Source organism: Cajanus cajan, chromosome 1, assembly GCF_000230855.2.
Source record: "Cajanus cajan strain Asha chromosome 1, NIPB_CcT2T_4, whole genome shotgun sequence".
Taxonomy (NCBI): domain Eukaryota; kingdom Viridiplantae; phylum Streptophyta; class Magnoliopsida; order Fabales; family Fabaceae; genus Cajanus; species Cajanus cajan.
The window spans coordinates 19,333,245-19,353,511 of record NC_138517.1 but is presented as its reverse complement, the minus strand read 5'-3'; the positions used below and the strand labels follow the sequence as shown (position 1 = coordinate 19,353,511).

At 40.3% G+C, this 20,267-nt stretch overlaps 2 protein-coding genes across 4 annotated transcripts; one reads left to right on the top strand and one right to left on the bottom strand.

Moving 5' to 3' along the window:
- Positions 1-3,966: 3,966 nt before the first annotated feature.
- LOC109807223 (receptor-like protein EIX2) lies at positions 3,967-8,489 on the top strand. Of its 3 annotated transcripts, none has more exons than XM_083076306.1 (2): positions 3,967-8,033; positions 8,293-8,489. In XM_083076306.1, exon 1 carries the CDS (start codon positions 4,085-4,087, stop codon positions 7,106-7,108), a length of 3,024 nt encoding a protein of 1,007 aa, XP_082932432.1. In that variant the 5' UTR covers positions 3,967-4,084; the 3' UTR covers positions 7,109-8,033; positions 8,293-8,489. The 3 variants fall into 3 exon arrangements, with proteins under 3 accessions (XP_082932432.1, XP_082932435.1, XP_082932428.1); XM_083076309.1 differs by having other exon boundaries at positions 8,283-8,489; XM_083076302.1 differs by having other exon boundaries at positions 3,967-8,037.
- A 6,735-nt stretch (positions 8,490-15,224) lies between these two features.
- On the bottom strand, positions 15,225-16,658 carry LOC145951838 (uncharacterized). Its single transcript, XM_083063959.1, has 2 exons — positions 16,386-16,658; positions 15,225-16,307 (listed from the first exon to the last, which is right to left on the bottom strand). The coding sequence occupies exons 1-2, from the start codon at positions 16,656-16,658 to the stop codon at positions 15,225-15,227; spliced, it is 1,356 nt and encodes a 451-aa protein (XP_082920085.1).
- Positions 16,659-20,267: the final 3,609 nt, after the last annotated feature.

Sequence of the window (20,267 nt, the reverse complement as noted above, 5' to 3'; positions counted from 1 at the left end):
TTAGTAAGTTGAATGAATTCAAATATTCCAGTTTCTACCCACATAGAACGCATTGCACCTTCCACGCGTGCTAACCATTGTGAATGCCTATCTTTGGTGGGGGGGGGGAATGCCCTAAAAATCTTAGTTGTATCTCCAAACAGGGACAAGTCTATTTGTGAGGAGTGAATAAAAGGTAACGCAGAAGAGTCCTCAGGTAACAAGGTATTTCCAAATTTTTTCTTATTCTGACCCATAAACGGACCTAAACAAGCATGAGTAGTGCCATCTTCAAGGGTGAAAGGGAGAAGTACCTGTGACTGGAAAATTTTGAGGCTTGCTTCCTCCATGCCTAGGATAGGGACGAAGGTTTCATCACCATCCTTCACTGTGCAGATTGTGGCATTGGTCGTTAGTAGGGGAAGGGATTGTGTAGACGAAGCAGTTGCCAATGTGGGAGAAAGAACGGAGGCAGTGGCAGATGTTGACGTAGCAGAGTAAGCCATGGTAGTATTGAGAAATAGGGAATCAATGAGTGCAAGAGCAGAGAAGTGAGAACGGAGAGCAAGAATGAAGAAGAAAGTAAAGGACTTGGGGCATAGTAAAGGCGGTAAAAGAAAATTTACCCTAGATGAAATCCTTTTAAACAAGCTAATGGGCCTGAGTGTTGGGGCCCACATATTAGGCTAGGGCCCACATATCAGATTATCAAATCAGCCACCAAAACGTTCAAATCAAATGGACAAAAATCTAGGGAAATGGAAGCACGCGCAGTTATAATTTATGAGGGGACAGTAAGTTATGATGAAAGCAATAACTACATTTGAAACATGCTCAAAATAGGTTTTCATCGAACACTGGATGTTTAAAGATCAAGATTGGAAGAGATCTATATCAAACAAAGGAAGAATGAGGTCAAGAAGTGATCAATGAACGAGCGTAATGTGTTTTGTGTCGAGACATGAAAAGAAAGAAAAGATAAAGACAGGTAGGAATTTAGTCCTCTTCGATTTGACATATTCCTCGAAAACTAAATTCCTAGGGGGCATCTATTGGGGCTACTCGAAAGCTACATCACTCGAAAGCTATACTGTTGAAGTTACTCGAAAGAAAGACAAACAAATAGGCATCTACTAAGAAGGTATTAGAAGCCCTAAATATACGTACTCGAAGATTGGTCAAAAAATCTAAAAGGTGAAGGCTTCTCTGAGTAGTTAAGCAGTTACACTAAGGTGGTTACCAAAAAAATTTGGTCGAAGAAATAAAGAGCGTGGAGGGGACAATTATGAGAAGTTACAAGGATTCCACGAAATTAGCGTAGTGGTCAGCAATTACACACCCACGACGCATTTACACAGGATTAACCTCTCTCAAGTAAGATCTATAAATATGGGAATCATACTCCCTCAAAAGAGGTCAGAAATTTCATACTTGCACTTTGTAAGCACTCTCTGCCTGCGCATATGACTTCCGTGCAATAAAGAAGATCTATAAATATGGGAATTAGTGTAGTTAGTTTCAATTCGTAGTTGATTTTTAATCTGATATTGTAAGTTGATCATTATACAAAGTGAACTATGATTCATATTGCTAATATATTTATTGTTCATTCCGTTCATTTGAGTATTTATATGCATGAACATTATTGCTTGATAATCATCAATGAATATTTTGAAACAAGTAATTATTAGTCTTTCTACTTCGTTTCTTAATCTTCATAAAGTTCAAAATGTCAAATACCTAAATTGAAACGGTTTCGTGCTAGTTCAAGTAAAAAGAACTCATAAACTAATTCCACCACAAACACAAACAAATTCAACTTGTAAGGCAAGTGTTGCCTCCAACTTATAAATTCTTTAATTGTTTTATTTCCAATCAATGTGAAACTTGAAGTTTTATTTAAATATTAATTAGAACATGTTTTTAGAAATAGGATTAATTCATTATATTGAAAAACAAAAATATATTATTATAAATTATTTTAACTCTTAAAATATTTAATATTCTAAAAAAAATTAGTTTTTTTATTAAATAATTTTATTTTAAAAACTATCATTCAATTAAAACTCATCATCATTAATTTATACATTTAATTAAAATAAATATTTAATTATTAATATTTTAAATTAAAATTAATTTTTATGAAATATTTATAAATAATTTAGTAAAATAATATTTTATTAAGTAAAACTTTTAATTTTAAAATTTTATAATTTTCATTAAATCAAAATTCATTATCATTAATTTATCATATTTATAAAATTTATATATTTAATTTAATTAAAATTAACTCCAAATTTTTTTAATTAAAATTACAATAAAAATTAATTATAATGATATATTTATAAATAATTTAGTAAAATAATATTTTTTAATTAATTATTCTATGAAATTGGTTGGGATTTATGTGAGCCAACTCTTTGGGACCAGAACAAACCAAGGCTATCCAAGAAATAAAGAAGATTGCACAGAATCCTCCTGCATTAAAAATCCCAGGAGATGGGAAAAGAATACTCCAGACAGATAGACAAGCTTTGCCGACAACATGAATACTTCTATGATCATTAAAATTGTAGAAAAATTTGTAAAAATTCTTACAAGTTATTTTTCATTAAAAAATTATAAGAAATATCTATAAATTATTTTTTCAAATAAATTTGTAAATTATTTTTTTGAAATTAATATTATAAGAAAATTTGCAAAAAAAAAATTTGCGAATATTTTTTTTTGTAAGAGAATTCGCAGGAAAGTAACAATTTTATAGTAATGTTTGACTCTTTAAAAACTTTAACTTTATTAAAGTTAACTCTCTTTGAATTTGTGGTTTTTTTTTTTTTTTTTTTTTTATCAAATTCAAATATCGAATCTTGAGAACTTATAGCAGAATTAGTTAGACTAACAAACATTGGTATCTAACAAGAGTATATGTCTTTATATACATGTTATTTTTAACATCTTGAAATTTTAATTTGAAAAGTTTTAAAATGTGTTAACATTTATGAAAATTAAACTTTGAAAAGGATAAATTTTCAGCATACATTTCTCGAATTTTATCATTTCCAAAATTTAATATTCGAAAGTATTAAAATTTTATCTCTCTAAAACCTATACTCTTTAGTCACAACTCCTAGTTGAACCCTGAATTTAAAAAAAAAAAGAAAAAAAAGAAACTTGAATCATAAAAATAAACTCCAACTTCAAAGTTTGTACGTGTCCATTCCACCATTCACACATTTTGCAAAGCATAAAAATAAACTCTCGTCAATTCATGTCTTTGCCACCATCTTTTACGACGCTCTGGCATTTTCCATGAAATGGTAGTGCGAAATGTGAGATAAAAGTAAAAAAGTTCCATGACCAAAATCAATGAAATTTATATTATAGCCTTTGTCCTTTAAAGTTATCTTTATCAACTTTCCTTGCAACTTTGTCTAGTCTTTTTTTTTTTTTTTTTTTTTTCTCTCTCTTTTTTGCCTAATTTTTGTCGTTTTATGCATTTTGTTTACCTTTTGTTATTTTAAATGCTTTAATTGCTTTGAAACTTCTGAGTTACGATTGTTAAGAGACTCTTCGAAGTAGATCAGGAATCCAATTGAGAGATGGAATTCCATCACAAGTCAATCGTTTATTAAGAATCGATTTAGTAAAAATAAATCAAATCACAATAGTATAAATTTATGTTAGTACAATAACTGTTATGAGTATTTAACATTGAATGTCTATTAGTAGTATTTATATTTTATTTTACTATTAAAATATTTGTAAAGGTAATTTATGTCTATAAATGGATTATTTATTTTCTTTTTCTTGTCTTTATTTCTTTACATTAAGAAAAAAGCTATATCATTGCAGGAAAGAAGACACTTTTCAATCTCTCCCTTATATCTATCTTTTCAATCTTTTGCTTATATATTACTGTTTTTAGTTTTATCTTAATTTTCGTAACAATAAGAACAAAAAAAAAAAGTATAATTTGAAATCTAATGTTTTGAAACTTCCTATTGCTTTGTGATTTAGCTATACTATCTGCGCTATATATATCTTGTATTGCCTCAATCTTTCATACCTCACAATTAAGAGATAAAACTGTTTCCATTGATTTCATATGAGCAAAAAAATAATGAGTAGTTGTTTTGTGAAACTATTTTATTCACTTGTGCTGCTTTTATCGAATGCTGCAGGATCTATTCTTAGTGCAGAAATAAAGTGCATAGAGAGTGAGAGACAAGCACTCCTCAACTTCAAACAAAGTCTCTTTGATGATTATGGCATCTTGTCTACATGGAGGGACGGTGACAACAATACAGATTGTTGTAAATGGAGAGGCATACAATGCCACAATGAAACTGGTCACATACAGTTACTCGATCTTCATGGTGATTATTGGTATGCAGGTGCACAATATTTGCTAGGTTCAATTAATCTCACTTCATTGATTGACTTGCATAATATTCAACATTTGGATCTCAGCAATAATTATTTTCGACGGAGTTACATCCCAGAAGAACTCATTGGCTCCTTCACCAACTTAACATATCTCAATCTCTCATACTCTTTGTTTGGCGGGAGCATTCCATGTGAGCTTGGAAAGCTTACACATTTACAGTATCTGGATCTATGCAACAATTTTCTCAGTGGGGAACTCCCTTCTCAACTTGGAAACCTAACATATTTACAGTATCTGGATCTAAGTCACAATTATTTTCTCTATGGGGAACTCCCTTCTCAGCTTGGAAACCTAACATATTTACAGCATCTGGATCTAAGCAATAATGATCTCAATGGAGAAATCCCTTATCAACTTGGAAATATCTCACAGTTGAGGTATCTTGATCTTTCAGGAAATTCATTTTCTGGAGCACTCCCTTTCCAGGTTGGGAATCTTCCTTTCTTACACACTCTTGGACTTACTGGAAATTTTGATGTCAAATCTAAGGATGTTGAATGGTTCTCTAATCTCTATTCCCTAACAATTCTTCGCTTGGATTATATTCATAATCTTGGCTCCTCTCATCATTCGTTACAAATGATCAACAAGCTTTTTCCAAACTTAAGAGAGTTGAGGCTGGTTCATTGTTCTCTTTTAGATACTGATCTTCAATCTCTGTTTTATTCAGGTTCCAACTTTTCCTCTTCTCTTGCCATCCTTGATCTTTCTTCTAATATGCTGACATCCTCATCATTTCAACTGTTGTTAAACATTAGCCTTAATCTTCAGGAGCTTTATCTTTTAAATAATAACATTGTTTTCTCATCTTCTTTCTTTCCAAGCTTTCCTTCTCTTGTGATCCTTGACCTTTCTTATAATAATATGACATCATTAGTCTTTCAAGGTAGTTTCAACTTCGGCTCAAAACTTCAAAATCTTAATTTGCAAGATTGTAGTCTTATGGATAGAAGTTTCATTATGTCATCAACTTCCATTATGAATTCTTCATCTTCCCTTCTCTCCCTTGATCTATCCTCCAATTTGTTGAAATCATCAACTATATTCTACGGGCTCTTTAACTCCACCACCAATCTTCGTTCCCTTTACCTTTCTTATAACATGTTAGAAGGTCCCATCCATGATGGATTTGGGAAAGTGATGAACTCTCTTGAAACTCTTGACCTCTCTGGTAATAAATTGCAAGGCAAGATTCCTTCTTTCTTTGGGAACATGTGCAGATTACAGATATTAGACCTCGCTAATAACAAGTTGAATGGCGAAATTTCTAGCTTCATTGAAAATTCTTCATGGTGCAACCAACACACATTTCGAAGTTTGCATTTATCTTCTAACCAGATTACTGGCGTGTTGCCTAAAAGCATCGGATTGCTATCTGAATTGGAGTTTCTTGATTTGGAGGGAAATTATTTGGAGGGCGAAGTCAATGAATCTCATCTTTCTAATTTTTCCAAATTAGAATACTTATACTTATCAGGGAACTCATTGTCTCTGAAATTTGTTCCTAGTTGGGTTCCCCCTTTCCAATTAAAATACTTGGGACTAAGATCTTGCAAGTCGGGTCCAAGTTTTCCAAGTTGGCTCCAGACTCAACGCTCCTTAACATTTCTGGATATTTCTGATAACGCGATTAATGATTCGACACCAGAATGGTTTTGGGGGAAATTGCAAAGTATGGCAACATTGAATATGTCACACAACAATCTCATAGGTGAAATTCCGAATTTATCACTGAAGCTTCTTAATAGACCATCAATATTTATGGATTCAAATCAAATTGGGGGCAAAGTTCCGTCGTTTATGTTTCAAGCTTCAAAGCTATTTCTTTCTAAAAATAAATATTCAGATTTCTTTTCATTCTTATGTTACCAAAGCACAACTTCAAACTTAATGACTTTAGATTTGTCAAGCAATCAAATAACGGGAGAACTCCCAAATTGTTGGAAATCAGTAGAGTCATTAGTGGTTCTCGATTTAAGCAACAATAAATTGTCAGGGAAGATTCCTATGTCCATGGGCACCCTCGTTAATTTGAAAGCTTTGGTTTTAGGAAATAATAACTTAACGGGTGAATTGCCTTCTACTCTGAAGAATTGTAGCAATTTAATTATGCTGGATGTGGGTGAAAATATGTTATCTGGTCCAATACCATCATGGATAGGAGAAAGTATGCAGCAATTGATAATCTTGAACATGCGAGGAAATCACTTCTCTGGAAATCTTCCTATTGATTTGTGTTATTTAAAACATATTCAATTGTTGGATCTTTCAAGAAATTACATGTCGGGAGGAATTCCAACATACTTAAAGAATTTTACCGCAATGGCTGAAAAGAGCATCAACAGAAGTGACACTATGCTACGTGTATATAATGGTAGTTTGTATGTAGTTTCTGGTCATTTGAGTTTGGGTTATTATACGTTTGAGATAACATGGATGTGGAAAGGTGTGGAACAGGGGTTCATAAATCCTGAATTGAATCTTAAGAGCATTGATCTCTCATGCAATAATTTAACAGGTGAAATACCAAAAGAGATAGGCTATTTACTTGGGTTAGTTTCTTTGAACTTAGCAAGAAACAATTTGATGATGGGTCCAGCCATAGAAAAAAAAATTATTGTGGTAGGTGTGATAAGTGTGGTAGGTGTGATAAGTGTGGTAGGTGAGGTAGGTGTGGATTAATAATGACCAAGTATCAAATCAATGGTTGTGGTGTTTTCTAGTCACATATATCCAATGGCCATGATGCATTCTTGAAGTATATATATAGGAGGCTTGAGAGGAGGCTTAATCATCCAAGAGTGAAGCATTTCCACTCATAGTTTGAAGAAATAGAGAGAGAACCTTAGAGAGAGTTTCTCTAAGAGAGAAAAATAGTGAGCCAATTTGTGAGTGTCATCCACAAATTGAGGATACAATATTATTGTATTTTGTATTCCCATTATTTTTATAGTGGAAGATTAAGTGGCCTACTGGTCCCGTGGTTTTTCTTGAGAAAGATTTTCCACGCTAAAATTTCTGGTGTGATAATTTTACGTTTCCGCTCAGTGCCCATTTTGAGTTAACAGAGAAGGGAAATTATGATGCCATTTCCCAACATTTGAGTGGAGAAATACCTTCAGAGATTGGGAATTTAAGTTCACTAGATTACCTTGACTTGTCAAGAAATCATTTCAGTGGGAGAATTCCTTCTTCTCTTTCTCAAATTGATGGTCTAGGCAAACTAGACTTGTCCCACAACTCTCTTTCTGGAAGAATCCCAACGGGAAGACATTTCGAAACCTATGATGCCTCTAGTTTTGAAGGAAATGTTGATCTTTGTGGTGAACAAATTAACAAAACTTGTCCTGGAGATGGAGATTGGTCAACAACAGTGAAGCCTAAAGAAGAAGCAGTGAAAGGTGAAGATTCTGATTTCCATGAGGCATTATACATGAGCATGGGTGTAGGGTACTTCATTGGATTTTGGGGCTTAATTGGGCCAATACTTGTTTGGCGTCCTTGGAGAAATGCTTATCTCATGTTCTTGAATAGATTCATTGGTTACATGTATGTATGGTTAAGGACCTTATGGTGAATGTCGCAAAGTGTTGCTGCTAGCTCGAAGGTTGGTATGTTATAGCTTCTATTTTTTCAAATTCTTGGTTTTCTTCTACTGCAATTACATAAATCAAGAATTGCTTCGCATACATAAAAATAAAATAAAATGTGCTGCACTCATTAGCTAGCTCTTAATTATAACTCTAAAGTTTATTGCTTTAACATGAACGTAGTTTAAAGAGGCGACATCAGAAATAAAATAATTCAGTTTTTTTTGTGATGTTAAATATTGTTTATTAATTCATTGATGCAATAGTTTAATGCAGAGGTGCTGCACTCTTCTGATCTGGGATGAAAGCTTTGCTGGTTGCTACAAGTGCAAGATATTTATTTAGTATTAGATATTTAATAAAGTAAAAAAATTGTGAAATTTAATTTCCAGAAACTTACTGTGATTTGATTGTATTGCATTGTGTAATATATGTGCTTAGACTTGTGATATCTAAAATTTTATCCTTTATAATACATCTTCAAAATTACCTAGGTTTTACATTTAAGAACTTTAAACCAAATTTGTTCAATTTAAAGAATCAAGCTACCCCATTTGTTACTGACCTTTAAAATTTACATTTAAGAGTGAACTAAGTTACCATAGACTCCTTTGCTTACACTCCACACTAATAGTTTCATGGTTCTACACTTCCTTATACAAACACGATCAATTGAAAATACGTCAACTACTGCTCCACTCCCCAATCGACCCTATTGTTTGGCTTGTTCTAGGTTTCCTTATTACTAAATATTTTATCTTTTTGGCAATTGAATTTGTTAATTAATATAAAATATTTATCGTAGGATTCGCAATGAGATGACAAAAATTAAAATAAAATAAAGTCGTCATCCATAATTATTTTGAGTTCAAAAATCATTTACATAGGGAAGGTATTAGTATTTTATGAAATGTTAAAAATAATTCACTTTAATTAAATATATAAAATTAGTGTAACTATAAATTATTTATTTTACTCCTTAAGAAAAAAAATTTATTTAACTCTTTTTTATATATTAATTTGTTTTTAAATATTACAGTGAATAAAATTTATTATTTTCAAAAAAGAGAAGGATTATTATTTATTTTTTATCTTTTTAGTCAATAAGGTTGAATCTTTGCTCCTATATATCCTCAACCATGAATTAAATAAAAAAACATGAATCATAAAAACAAAGTCCAACTTCAAAGTTTGTATGTTTCCATCGTTCACACATTTTGCAAAGCACTTTCCTGTTGACCCTACTATCGTCAATGTCTTTGCCGCCATCTTTGACGACGCTCTGGCATTTTCCATGAAATGGTAGTGTGAAGTGTGAAATAAAAGTTGTAAAAATGTTCCATGACCAAAACCAATGATATTTATATTATAACCTTGTTATTTTAAATGTTTTATTTGCTTTGAAACTTCTGATTTACGATTGTTAGGAGACTCTTCGAAGTAGACCAGGAATCCAATTGAGAGATACAATCCCATCAGAAGTTAATCGTTTATTAAGAATCGATTTAGTGTTAGCTGACAATACGATCGATCGATACATTTTTACACAAACAAATATATAAAGTTTTCAATAATTATTATTTAAATACCCCTACATCATGATCTAGTTTAATTAATTTTAGAGGATGTATTAAATAGACTTTAATCAAAAGAGTAACAAATAATACAATATACTTTCATATGATTCCAAAATTTAAATGCAAGAAGTGTTATTTCATAATTATATGTAGAAATTTAAATTCTGAAATTCACTTCGCATTTCTTAATTTCGGAATAATGAAACCACACTCGTTAATAAAAAATACTATTGAAAATATTAGAGAAGATTAGGGGGTGTGAATAGTAAAAATTGAAGTGAAAGAACAATCTCAAAATAAGAAATGCGAAATGGTGCAATGGCAAAATAGATATAATTATTTTATTTTAATAAATTTAATTGTAACGAAAATAATATTTGAAATCAGTTTCATCAAATATTTTTTCCTAGCAGAGGATAAATCATCAATATTAATAACGATTATTATGAGTTATGAAATATTGATATATCTGTTTTCTAATTTAAATATCAATTATATAATAGATATATAAATAGTTTGATACATAATTTTATTTACTATATACATATTAATATATTTCATTCATCAGTTGTATCGAATTTTAAAATTAAAAAAAAAAAACATGTTCTAATGTGAGATACAATAGCAAAAAATATAATGAATATTTATCATAAATAGACGCAATTTTCTAATTAATTATCCTTTGAATAGGTAAGGAAATTAAGCAATCACATCAAATTTAAAAATTAAAACAAGTGCAAAGACTTGAAATTGCAGTAGTATATGCAGAAAATTCATGTAAAGAAAAATTAATCTTTCATTTCCCTGACTTAGCAAAATAACACATGCATGGTGTACCTGTCTAAGGGCACACTCGTACTCTTCAGTGGGAAAGGGCCGAACGAGGGTCTTCAAGTGAACTCTTCTGCGCGAGGGGGAGGTACCTGCAAAAGGCACTCCAACGCTTAAGTCAGGATAAGCACGATATTCTAGGATAATTAATGAACAGTGACATACCTTGACAAAAGTAACCTATTTATACTACCAGTGATGGGCCTTGTTAGTAGTGGGCCATTCCTGAAATTTACCAAATTAGGTAATACGATGCTAATAGGCTAATTATGCCTTAATCACGCACTTATCCTTATTAACCACGATGAGGGCTCTAATTGTTGCCTCTTCATTCGGCTCGGCCTTAGACCGTGCCGTTACTAGTTTGCTGTGCTGAACTGCCTGTTCGGGGCTTGTCCGAGCTGGTCCATGGCCTGCAAAGATGTCTACGGTTCTATTCGTATCGGTCTCAAGCCGAGCCGATTGTATTATGAGGCTCACTTCGGCCTTCGGTTATAGCTCGAGCCGATGATGGTGTCAAGACTTTTGGGCATAACACCGCATGGGTGTTTGATGGGACGACACGTGTTGGTTCACGTGACCGATAGGGTCCTCCCGGTACACAAGCCCCCCAGCCTTGAGGAGTGGAATGACGCAAAGGGTAAAATTGTCTTGGTGGTGGTCTTGAAAATGAGGTCAAGCATTGGTGGGAAACGAAGATTTGCACCAGTTGAGTATTAATTACGCGAGGAGTTATGGCCATTGGTGGAAGGTGAAGGGTTGTCCGTTGGGGGAATACTAAAGGTTGCGACCGTTGGGTATTAATGACGCATGCGAAGGGCCGCGCGTTGTGAACCCTTGGATTACAGAGATCCAACGATATGCAGAGGGGTGTGGCCTTTGGGGTGTTCCCGCGGAGCGCCTATAAATAGGCGTGTGGGGGGGGGGGAGGGGAAAAACTTACGCAGTGAAAATTTGCTCTGAGCCGAAATCACGCAAGTGTTGGATTATTCATCAACCGCAAGTCAAGTTCTATAATCAGGAACGTAATGGAGGATTTAGATATCGTTCATGTTGACTCTTCCGGGGATACGGGTAGTTCTGCTGGTGTTGCTTCGGGGACAGCGTCGGACCGACACGATGGGTCGGCCTCGGCCTCGAATGGGTCCGACAACACTGGATCTGCTTCGAGGTCAAGGCGCAGTACTAGCGAAGGCGATTCCGCGTCGGTAATGGGTTCAGAGGACCGACCATCCACAGCTTCAAGACAGTTTCCCCCTATCATGACGCCTGGCTATTCATGGGTGCATGGGGAAGTGGGTAGCGTATACTCTCGGTATGCCGAGAAGAACACGATCGCGCTTTTTCTCTCGGCGACGAATTGTGTAACCTTCCCAGCCGAAGAAGATCCCTCTCCGATTTTCTTTCAGCCGTGCCGAGGTGACGGAGGTCCAAGCCCAGATTTCGTCTTCTTGGATCGAGGAAACAACAAATATCATTTCTTTTACGTGTATGATTACATGTTCCGCGACTTGAAAATCTCACTGCCGTTTGACGGGTATTTCATGGGAATATTGCGCCTGCTAAATGTGGCGCCGACTCAGCTTCATCCCAATACCTGGGCCGCCATGCAAGGTTTCAGACGGTTGTGCTTGTCTCTCGGCCTCGAACCCACTCCTCTCCTATTCTTGTATTTCTATTCTTCTCGGCCAGCTAAGAAGGTCAAGTGGTTGTCGTTGGTTCGGCATGCTGATTGTTTGTTGCAGCCATTTACGACCTCGTATAAAAATTTCAAGAGAGAGTTTTTGAAAGTGATGATTAGGCCGTCGACGGGGAAGAAATATTTTTTTGATGAAGACGAACGGCCTTTGTTTCCGTTGTACTGGACTCGGAAACCGCGCAAGTACGACTCAGTGTCTACCTCCCGACTGTCCCCGGAAGAGCGCATTACTTTAAATTTTTTGATGAAATTGCCTCGACCGCTGCCGTGCCGTCCTCTGGTTCGGTTATTTGAGACGGCCGACCCGACCGAAGAGCTAATTGGTATAGTACTTTCCTAGTTGTTTGAATTCTTACGTTATCATTGATTTTGACTTGATGATGTGCAGGTATAATGGCGAGCCGTGCCGATGACGATTTGGACATCCGGACATTGATCCGAACTCAACTAGCAGCCACGGCGAGAAATAGGGCTCCGGTCGACACCCTTGTGATGGGCAGTGCGCCCCAACCTCAAGGTGGTGGATTGAGTTCCACCGCTAGGCCGAGGAAAGGAGGCAAGGGTCCGGCCCAGCCTCAAGGAGAAAAAAGAAGGCCCGAAGGGGGGAGGGCCGTGGAGGAAAGCCGGCGGGCGAAACAGCAACGACTAGTCAACCCGAATGCTCCTGAAGGGTTGACCGGGCCTAGCTTCTTGGCCGGTAATGTCAATGCTCAAGATTTCTTGAGTCAGGATCTGACCTCCGAGGCTGGGCAAGGGGTGCTGAGTCGTATGAGCTCGGCCCAAAAGTGGAACTTTTTCTGCGAGTTCAAAGTTCGGGCGGTGGCCTTGGCTTAGAGCATTGTAATGGAGCCGAACGGAGAGGCAGACGGCCTCCGGCGTCAGTTGGCGGAGCAAGAGAAGTCTTTACGAGAGACTTTGGCAGCGCTGACCGACGCCCAAACGACCAACAGCAAGTTTCAGGCCGAGCTGGACCGCCGGGGGCGTACGGCTGATGACTTGGCGTTGAAAGTCCAGCGTTTAGAGGTTGCCCTGAAGAGCGAAACAGAAAAGGTTGAGCTGCTGAGCAAAGAGATGGAATCCGAGAAAATAGCCTTCGGGGCTTATAAGGAGAAAGCTCGTAGCAAGGTTCTGTCTCAGCATCAGGCTGGGTTCAACCAGGCGGCTCGGCAGGCGCGCCACTTTGGTGACTTCCCCTTGGACTTCTAGCTGGATATGACCAAGGACTTCTTCCAGGGGAAGTTAGTGGATCTAACCTCTATCCCGTCGGATCAGCAGCCGGACGAGGAGGCTCCGGTTCGAGCAGCCGGGCCGAACGAGGAGACGGCCTATGAGGAAGGCGCCCTGGAAGATGGCCCAGTGCAGGGGGATGCGGAGGTGCAGTCTTAGGTTTAGGTTTTTAAACTTTCCTTTTTGTATGAATGGGCTGATAGTGCCCTTTTTTAATTGTTGTTCTCCAGGCCGATAGCGCCGTTAATGAATTTGTGTTGCCATTACTCCTTAGTTGTTCAACTTACTCTGCTTGTGTAATACGGAAAATTGACTTGTAAAAATAATTAAAGCCACATCCTTGGCCGAGAGACATCTCGGGAGGGAAGACTTGTAAAGATAATTTAAGCCACATCCTTGGCCGAGAGACATCTCGGGAGGGAAGACTTGTAAAAATAATTAAAGCCACATCCTTGGCCGAGAGACATCTCGGGAGGGAAGACTTGTAAAAATAATTAAAGCCACATCCTTGGCCGAGAGACATCTCGGGAGGGAAGACTTGTAAAGATAATTTAAGCCACATCCTTGGCCGAGAGACATCTCGGGAGGGAAGACTTGTAAAAATAATTAAAGCCACATCCTTGGCCGAGAGACATCTCGGGAGGGAAGACTTGTAAAGATAATTTAAGCCACATCCTTGGCCGAGAGACATCTCGGGAGGGAAGACTTGTAAAAATAATTAAAGCCACATCCTTGGCCGAGAGATATCTCGGGAGGGAAGACTTGTAAGAAATTTTAACGTAAGCCACATCCTTAGCCGAGAGACATCTCGGGAGGGAAGACTTTAAAAGAATTTTAAAGGTAAAAATGCAAAGCAAGTCAAAGATAATTGAACTGTGTTGTTATTGATTGGATGCCTCATTAAAAACCTTGCCGGCCAAAACCTCTTTTCACGATTTTTTAAGAGGAGAAAAGACCGGTTCAAGGAAAAGAGTGCATCATTACACATAGTTGAAATGTAAATACATGAGGTCGATTCAACTATAATATGTCTTCAAATGAGTAGAATTCCATGTCCGAGGAACGACCTTGTCGGACAGTTCTTCTAACTTGTACGCGCCATTGTTGAGGACATGCCGTATCCGGAAAGAGCCATCCTAGTTGGCTGATAGCTTTCCTTCTGAAGAGTTGCGTCTGGCTGACCCGGTTGCTCTCCATACAAGATTGCCTTCGTGAAATGTTCTCGGCTTGACGTTTGAATTGAAACGGCGTGTCATGCGTTGTTTGCATGCCTCGGCCACAATCTGTGCTTTTTCTCGTGTTTCATCAAGGACATCAAGCTCGGCTCGGAGCGAAGCATTGTTAGACTCCTCATGGAAGTGCTGTCTTCGGAATGATGGTTCTCCTACTTCAACTGGGATCATGGCGTCCGCGCCGTATGTCAGGCGAAAGGGTGTTTCTTTTGTTGCTGATTGTGGTGGACATCGATACGCCCAAAGGACCTCTGGTAACTCTTCGGCCCATGCCCTTTTTGCCGCGCCGAGACGCTTTTTGAGCTTAGTCAAAATGACCTTATTTGCTGCTTCGGCCTGCTCGTTTGATTGGGGGTGCTCGACGGATGTGAACCGATGCCGAATACCAAGATTTTCAAGGAAGGTATTGAACTTCTTATCAGTGAATTGGAGGCCATTGTCCGAAACGATGGTGTACGGGATGCCGAAACGGGTAACCAGACTTTTCCAAACAAACTTCTGGACATTGGTTGCGGAGATGCAGGCGAGCGGTTCGGCTTCTATCCACTTTGTAAAATAATCTACTGCAACCACAAGGAATTTTACTTGCCCTTTTGCCATGGGGAAGGGTCCCAACACATCGATGCCCCACAAGGAGAAAGGCTAGGGGGAGCTGACACAGTGTAACTCGGCTGCCGACGCGTGAATGAGGTTCCCGTGCTTTTGACATTGCACACATTTTTTAACGAAATTGGCGCAATCTTCCTTCAAAGTCGGCCAATAGTAACCGGCCCGCAAAACTTTAGCCGCCATTGTTCGCCCGCCCGAATGAGAACCACATATACCCTCATGTATTTCTCGCAAAACGTAATCAGCCTGGAGGGTATCGATGCATTTGAGCAGCAGGGTAGAAAATCCTCGCCGATAAAGCTCATTGGCTACTACTGAATACCGGGCCGCTTGCGTTCGTAATTTTTTGGCTTCCATCGGGTCAGTTGGTAAATCTCCTCGGACAATAAAATTCCGAATGGCTGTTATCCAGGTTGGTGTCTCAGCATCGGTTGCCATGCATTCTCCTGCCACACTAGGAGAAGGAATCTCGAGGTGAATAGTGGTTCGCAACTGTCCTGGCTTTCGGTTGCTGGCGAGCCGAGCTAGCTGATCGGCTCTTTCCTCAGTGAAATCGTCCTTGAGTCTTTGGAAGAGGTGGTAATATTGCAACAGATTGGAGTCTTTGACCTGAAAATTGTCATTGACTTGTTCGGCTACGATTTTCGAGTCGGTCCAGCAGATGATCTTCTTAACGCCCATCTCGGTTGCTAGTCTCATTCCGGCTATCAAGGCTTCATATTCCGCCTGATTGTTGGATGCGCGGAAGCCGAACCGAAGGGATTGTTCCACTGTGATGCCTGAGGGGCTAGCAAGGATTATGCCGGCGCCACTGCCTTGGGCATTAGAGGACCCATCAACATGCATGATCCACGGCTCGTCTTCAAAACGTCCCGGGGGAGTGAGCTCACTAACAAAATCAGCCAAATGTTGTGACTTGATCGGTCCTCTTGGCTCGAAGGATATGTCAAATTCCGAAAGTTCGACCGACCATGCCATCATCCGGCCAGCGATCTCCGGCTTTCGGAGGACCTTTGCAACTGGGCAGTCAGTTCGGACGACTATCCGGTGGCTTTGGAAGTATTGTCTTAAACGCCGAGCAGCATAGATGAGCCCTAAGGCCACCTTTTCTAGTAGCTGATAACGCCGCTCGGCATCTTGTAGCGTCCGACTGATAAAGTACACAGGTTGTTGATGACCCTAGTTTTCTTGTACCAGGACGGCACTCACAGAATGGTTTGAAACAGCCAGATAAACGACCACATCCAGATCACTGGCTGGTTTGGTGAGTACAGGAGGTGCACTAAGGCGCTTCTTGAATTGCTGGAAGGACTCTTCGCATTCTTGGGTCCAGCTGAACCATTCTGCTTTTTTGAGTAACAATAGTATGGGCTGAGCTATTTTGGCCAGACGAGGGAGGAACCTAGATAGTGAAGTGAGCCGGCCCGCTAGCTTTTGAACTTCCTTTAAAGTGCCGGGGCTTTTCATATCCAAAACGGCCTGGCACTTGTCAGGATTCGCTTCAATGCCTCGGTTGGACAGCATGAACCCCAAAAACTTTCCACCCGAGACCCCGAACACACATTTTTCGGGATTGTCTCATTTGATGCTGCCGAAGCGCCTGGAATACGTCGGACAGGTTATGCACATGCGTGGAAATGTCGCTTGACTTTACCACCATGTCATCAACATATACTTCCATACTCTGACCAATCTGATTATGAAAAATTTTGTTCATCAATCGCTGATAGGTTGCTCCGGCGTTTTTCAGCCCGAACGGCATGACCCGATAGCAGTAGTTGGCCATTTCAGTGATGAAAGCCGTCTTTTCTTCATCTTGGGGGTGCATTCGGATCTGGTTGTATCCCGAGTATGCATCCAAAAAGGACAAGAATTTGTGACCTGATGCTCCATCAACAAGTCGGTCAATATCCGGCAATGGGTAGGCGTCTTTCGGGCAGGCTTTGTTCAAATTTGTGTAATCGGTACACATCCGCCACTTCCCGCTCGGCTTTCGTACCATGACAACGTTGGCCAGCCATGTCGTATAGTGTACTTCTCGGATGAACCGAGCATCTAGCAATTTAGCGACTTCAGCTTCGATCGCTGCCTTTCTTTCTTCCCCAGCCTTCCGACGCCGCTGGGCAATCGGCCTTGCCTCTCTGCTGATTGAAAGCTTGTGGCAAAGGAATTCCGGGTCAATACCCGGCATGTCGGAAGGGTGCCATGCAAACAAGTCTTTGTTGTCGAGAACTACCTGTGCAATAACATTCCTTTCCAGTTCAGAAAGGGTGGTCCCTAGATAGGTGACCTGGGAATTCGAGATCCCCACCCTGAGAGGTTGCTTGTCCTCAATGGGCTCGACTCTCTCATCCTGATCAATTCGAGGGTCAAGGTCCAGTGACGATTGCTGTGACACCGAGTGGACTTGCTTCGGCTTCTCCGTTACTTCTTTGTTCGTTTCTGGTAACCGCAGGCTAGCAAAGTAACATTCTCGTGCGGTTTTCTGATCGGCGTGGATAGTTATCACCCGCCCGGAATCGGATGGGAACTTCATGGCTAAGTGAGGAGTAAACACAACTTCCCCAAGCCGATTCAATGATGGACGGCCGAGCAGAATGTTATAAGATGTGCTAGCGTGAACTACCACATACTTAACTGAGATGTCACGGTATTCTGCTCCTTCGAATCCGAACCGAGTTGACAACTTGATATATCCTTTTGTTTTGACCCGCTCACCTGAGAACCCAACCAGGGGTTCATCATAAGGAATTAGCTTGGATTCCGGAATACCCAGCTGTTTGAATGTGTTCCAATACAGGATATCGGCTAAACTTCCTTGATCGATCAACGTCTTACGTACAATACAGTTGTGAATCTCAACGCTGATTACCATGGGATCATCCTGATCGGGGTCAATACCCTTGAAATCGGCCTCGGTGAAGGTGATAGTGGGGAGGCGACGGCAGACGTTTTCTACTGCATTTACGTGCTGAACGGCTCAAAGGTGTCTCCTCTGGGCCGAAGAGGACGAACCTCCGCTAGCGAATCCACCGGCTATGGTGTTGATGACTCGCCGAGGCTGTGCCGAAGGCTCGTCTTCTCTCCTGTCTCTTGATCGGCTACGCTCTCTGTATGAGTGTGTTCTTGTTCTTTGTTCAGGCTGATCATGCCGCCGAGACCGATCGGTGTGTCGGGACGAGTTTGAACGGTCTATGAAGCCATGCAGTTGCCCCTGCTTGATTAGGTCTTCGATTTTGTCTTTTAAAGCCGCGCATTCTTCTGTCAAATGCCCCCGATTGCGATGGTACCTGCAAGATTTTGTTGTGTCGGCCCTGGGAGGGGTCGAAGCTCGTTTCGGGACTGCCAACACGTCTGAGGCAAGCGCTTGCTCTAGTACGACGAATCTGCTTGTATTGAGGGGCGTGTATTGTGAGTACCTTGGTCCCCCGAGGAGGCTTCTCGCGGGGAACCAACTCTTTCGGTCGACCCCGAAAACTCGAATCGGCCAGCTTGTCAGGTTTTGCTGACACTTCTACTCGAGCTTGATTCCGGAATTCGGCCAATTCCTCCATCTGCATGTACTTGTCGGCTCGCCTACGCAAATCATCCATGTCTGTAGGGGGTTTCTTACAAATGCTGTTGGCAAAAGGCCCTGGCTTCAAGGCAGTGGTAAGGTGGTGTAGAGCTACAGTAAGGTTTAAGTCTCGAATTTCGAGCGCCGCTTTGTTGAATCGGCTCATGAATGTCCGAAGGGATTCCTTCTTCTCCTGATGAATGCTTACTAGTGCCAACGAGGTCAATTGGTGAGGCCGACTGGTAGCGAATTGAATTGTGAATTGGGAAGCCAACGTACTGAACGAATCAATCGAGTTGGCCGAAAGCCGAGTGAACCAACTCAGAGCTCGTCCTTTTAACGATGTTGGGAAAATTCGGCACAGGGCGGCATCATCGGTTGTGCTCAGCGTGACTTGAGTCAAGAACACATCTACGTGTTCATCGGGATCGGTGGTCCCGTCGTACTTGTCGAGAGGTAAGGACTTCCAATGATCAAGGAGCGCGGTCTGCATGATGTTTGGGGTAAAGGGGTGCCGGTGTGCCCCGGCCAGTATCGGCAGTATCGGCCGACTGGCTGAAGCATGGACAGCCAGAGCAGCCACAGAAGTATGGGGGGTAGAGGTGTGATGACCAAGTGAATGGAACGACCCCTGGGTGTGCGTCGTTTCAGAGGGTTTCCATGTGGGATCCCGGTATTGATTTTTGAGGGCAATGTTCTCCTATCTCAACACAGCCATCTCGGCAGCATCTCTGTCTCGCTGTTGTTTCATGGCGGCCATTTCTTCCTTCATTTGGCGCACCATATCGGTCAGGTTTGTCTCCTCCACCGTCTCGGCCCCCGACTGGTGCTCTTCTTCGGATTGATGTTCAACGTTAGTTTTCCTTGTCTTCACCATGACGTCCGAACAGTGCTGGGTAGGTTTTCTTCAAAAGCTATCGGTTCGGCCCCACGGTGGGCGCCAAAATGTACCTGTCTAAGGGCACACTCGTACTCTTCAGTGGGAAAGGGCCGAACGAGGGTCTTCAAGTGAACTCTTCTGCGCGAGGGGGAGGTACCTGCAAAAGGCACTCCAACGCTCAAGTCAGGATAAGCACGATATTCTAGGATAATTAATGAACAGTGACATACCTTGACAAAAGTAACCTATTTATACTACCAGTGATGGGCCTTGTCAGTAGTGGGCCTCTCCTGAAATTTACCAAATTAGGTAATACGATGCTAATAGGCTAATTATACCTTAATCACGCACTTATCCTTATTAACCACGATGAGGGCTCTAATTGTTGCCTCTTCATTCGGCTCGGCCTTAGACCGTGCCGTTACTAGTTTGCTGTGCTGAACTGCCTGTTCGGGGCTTGTCCGAGCCGGTCCATGGCCTGCAAAGATGTCTACGGTTCTATTCGTATCGGTCTCAAGCCGAGCCGATTGTATTATGAGGCTCACTTCGGCCTTCGGTTATAGCCCGAGCCGATGATGGTGTCAAGACTTTTGGGCATAACACCGCGTGGGTGTCTGATGGGACGGCACGTGTTGGTTCA

Coding starts and splice junctions, on each gene's coding strand:
- LOC109807223 (XM_083076306.1), top strand. CDS start 4,085: ATGAGCAAAAAAATAATGAGTAGTTGTTTTGTGAAACTATTTTATTCA.
- LOC145951838 (XM_083063959.1), bottom strand. CDS start 16,658: ATGAAAAGCCCCGGCACTTTAAAGGAAGTTCAAAAGCTAGCGGGCCGG. Junction 16,308..16,385: donor ATTCTGTGAGTGCCGTCCTG/GTACAAGAAAAC, acceptor CGGCGTTATCAG/CTACTAGAAAAGGTGGCCTT.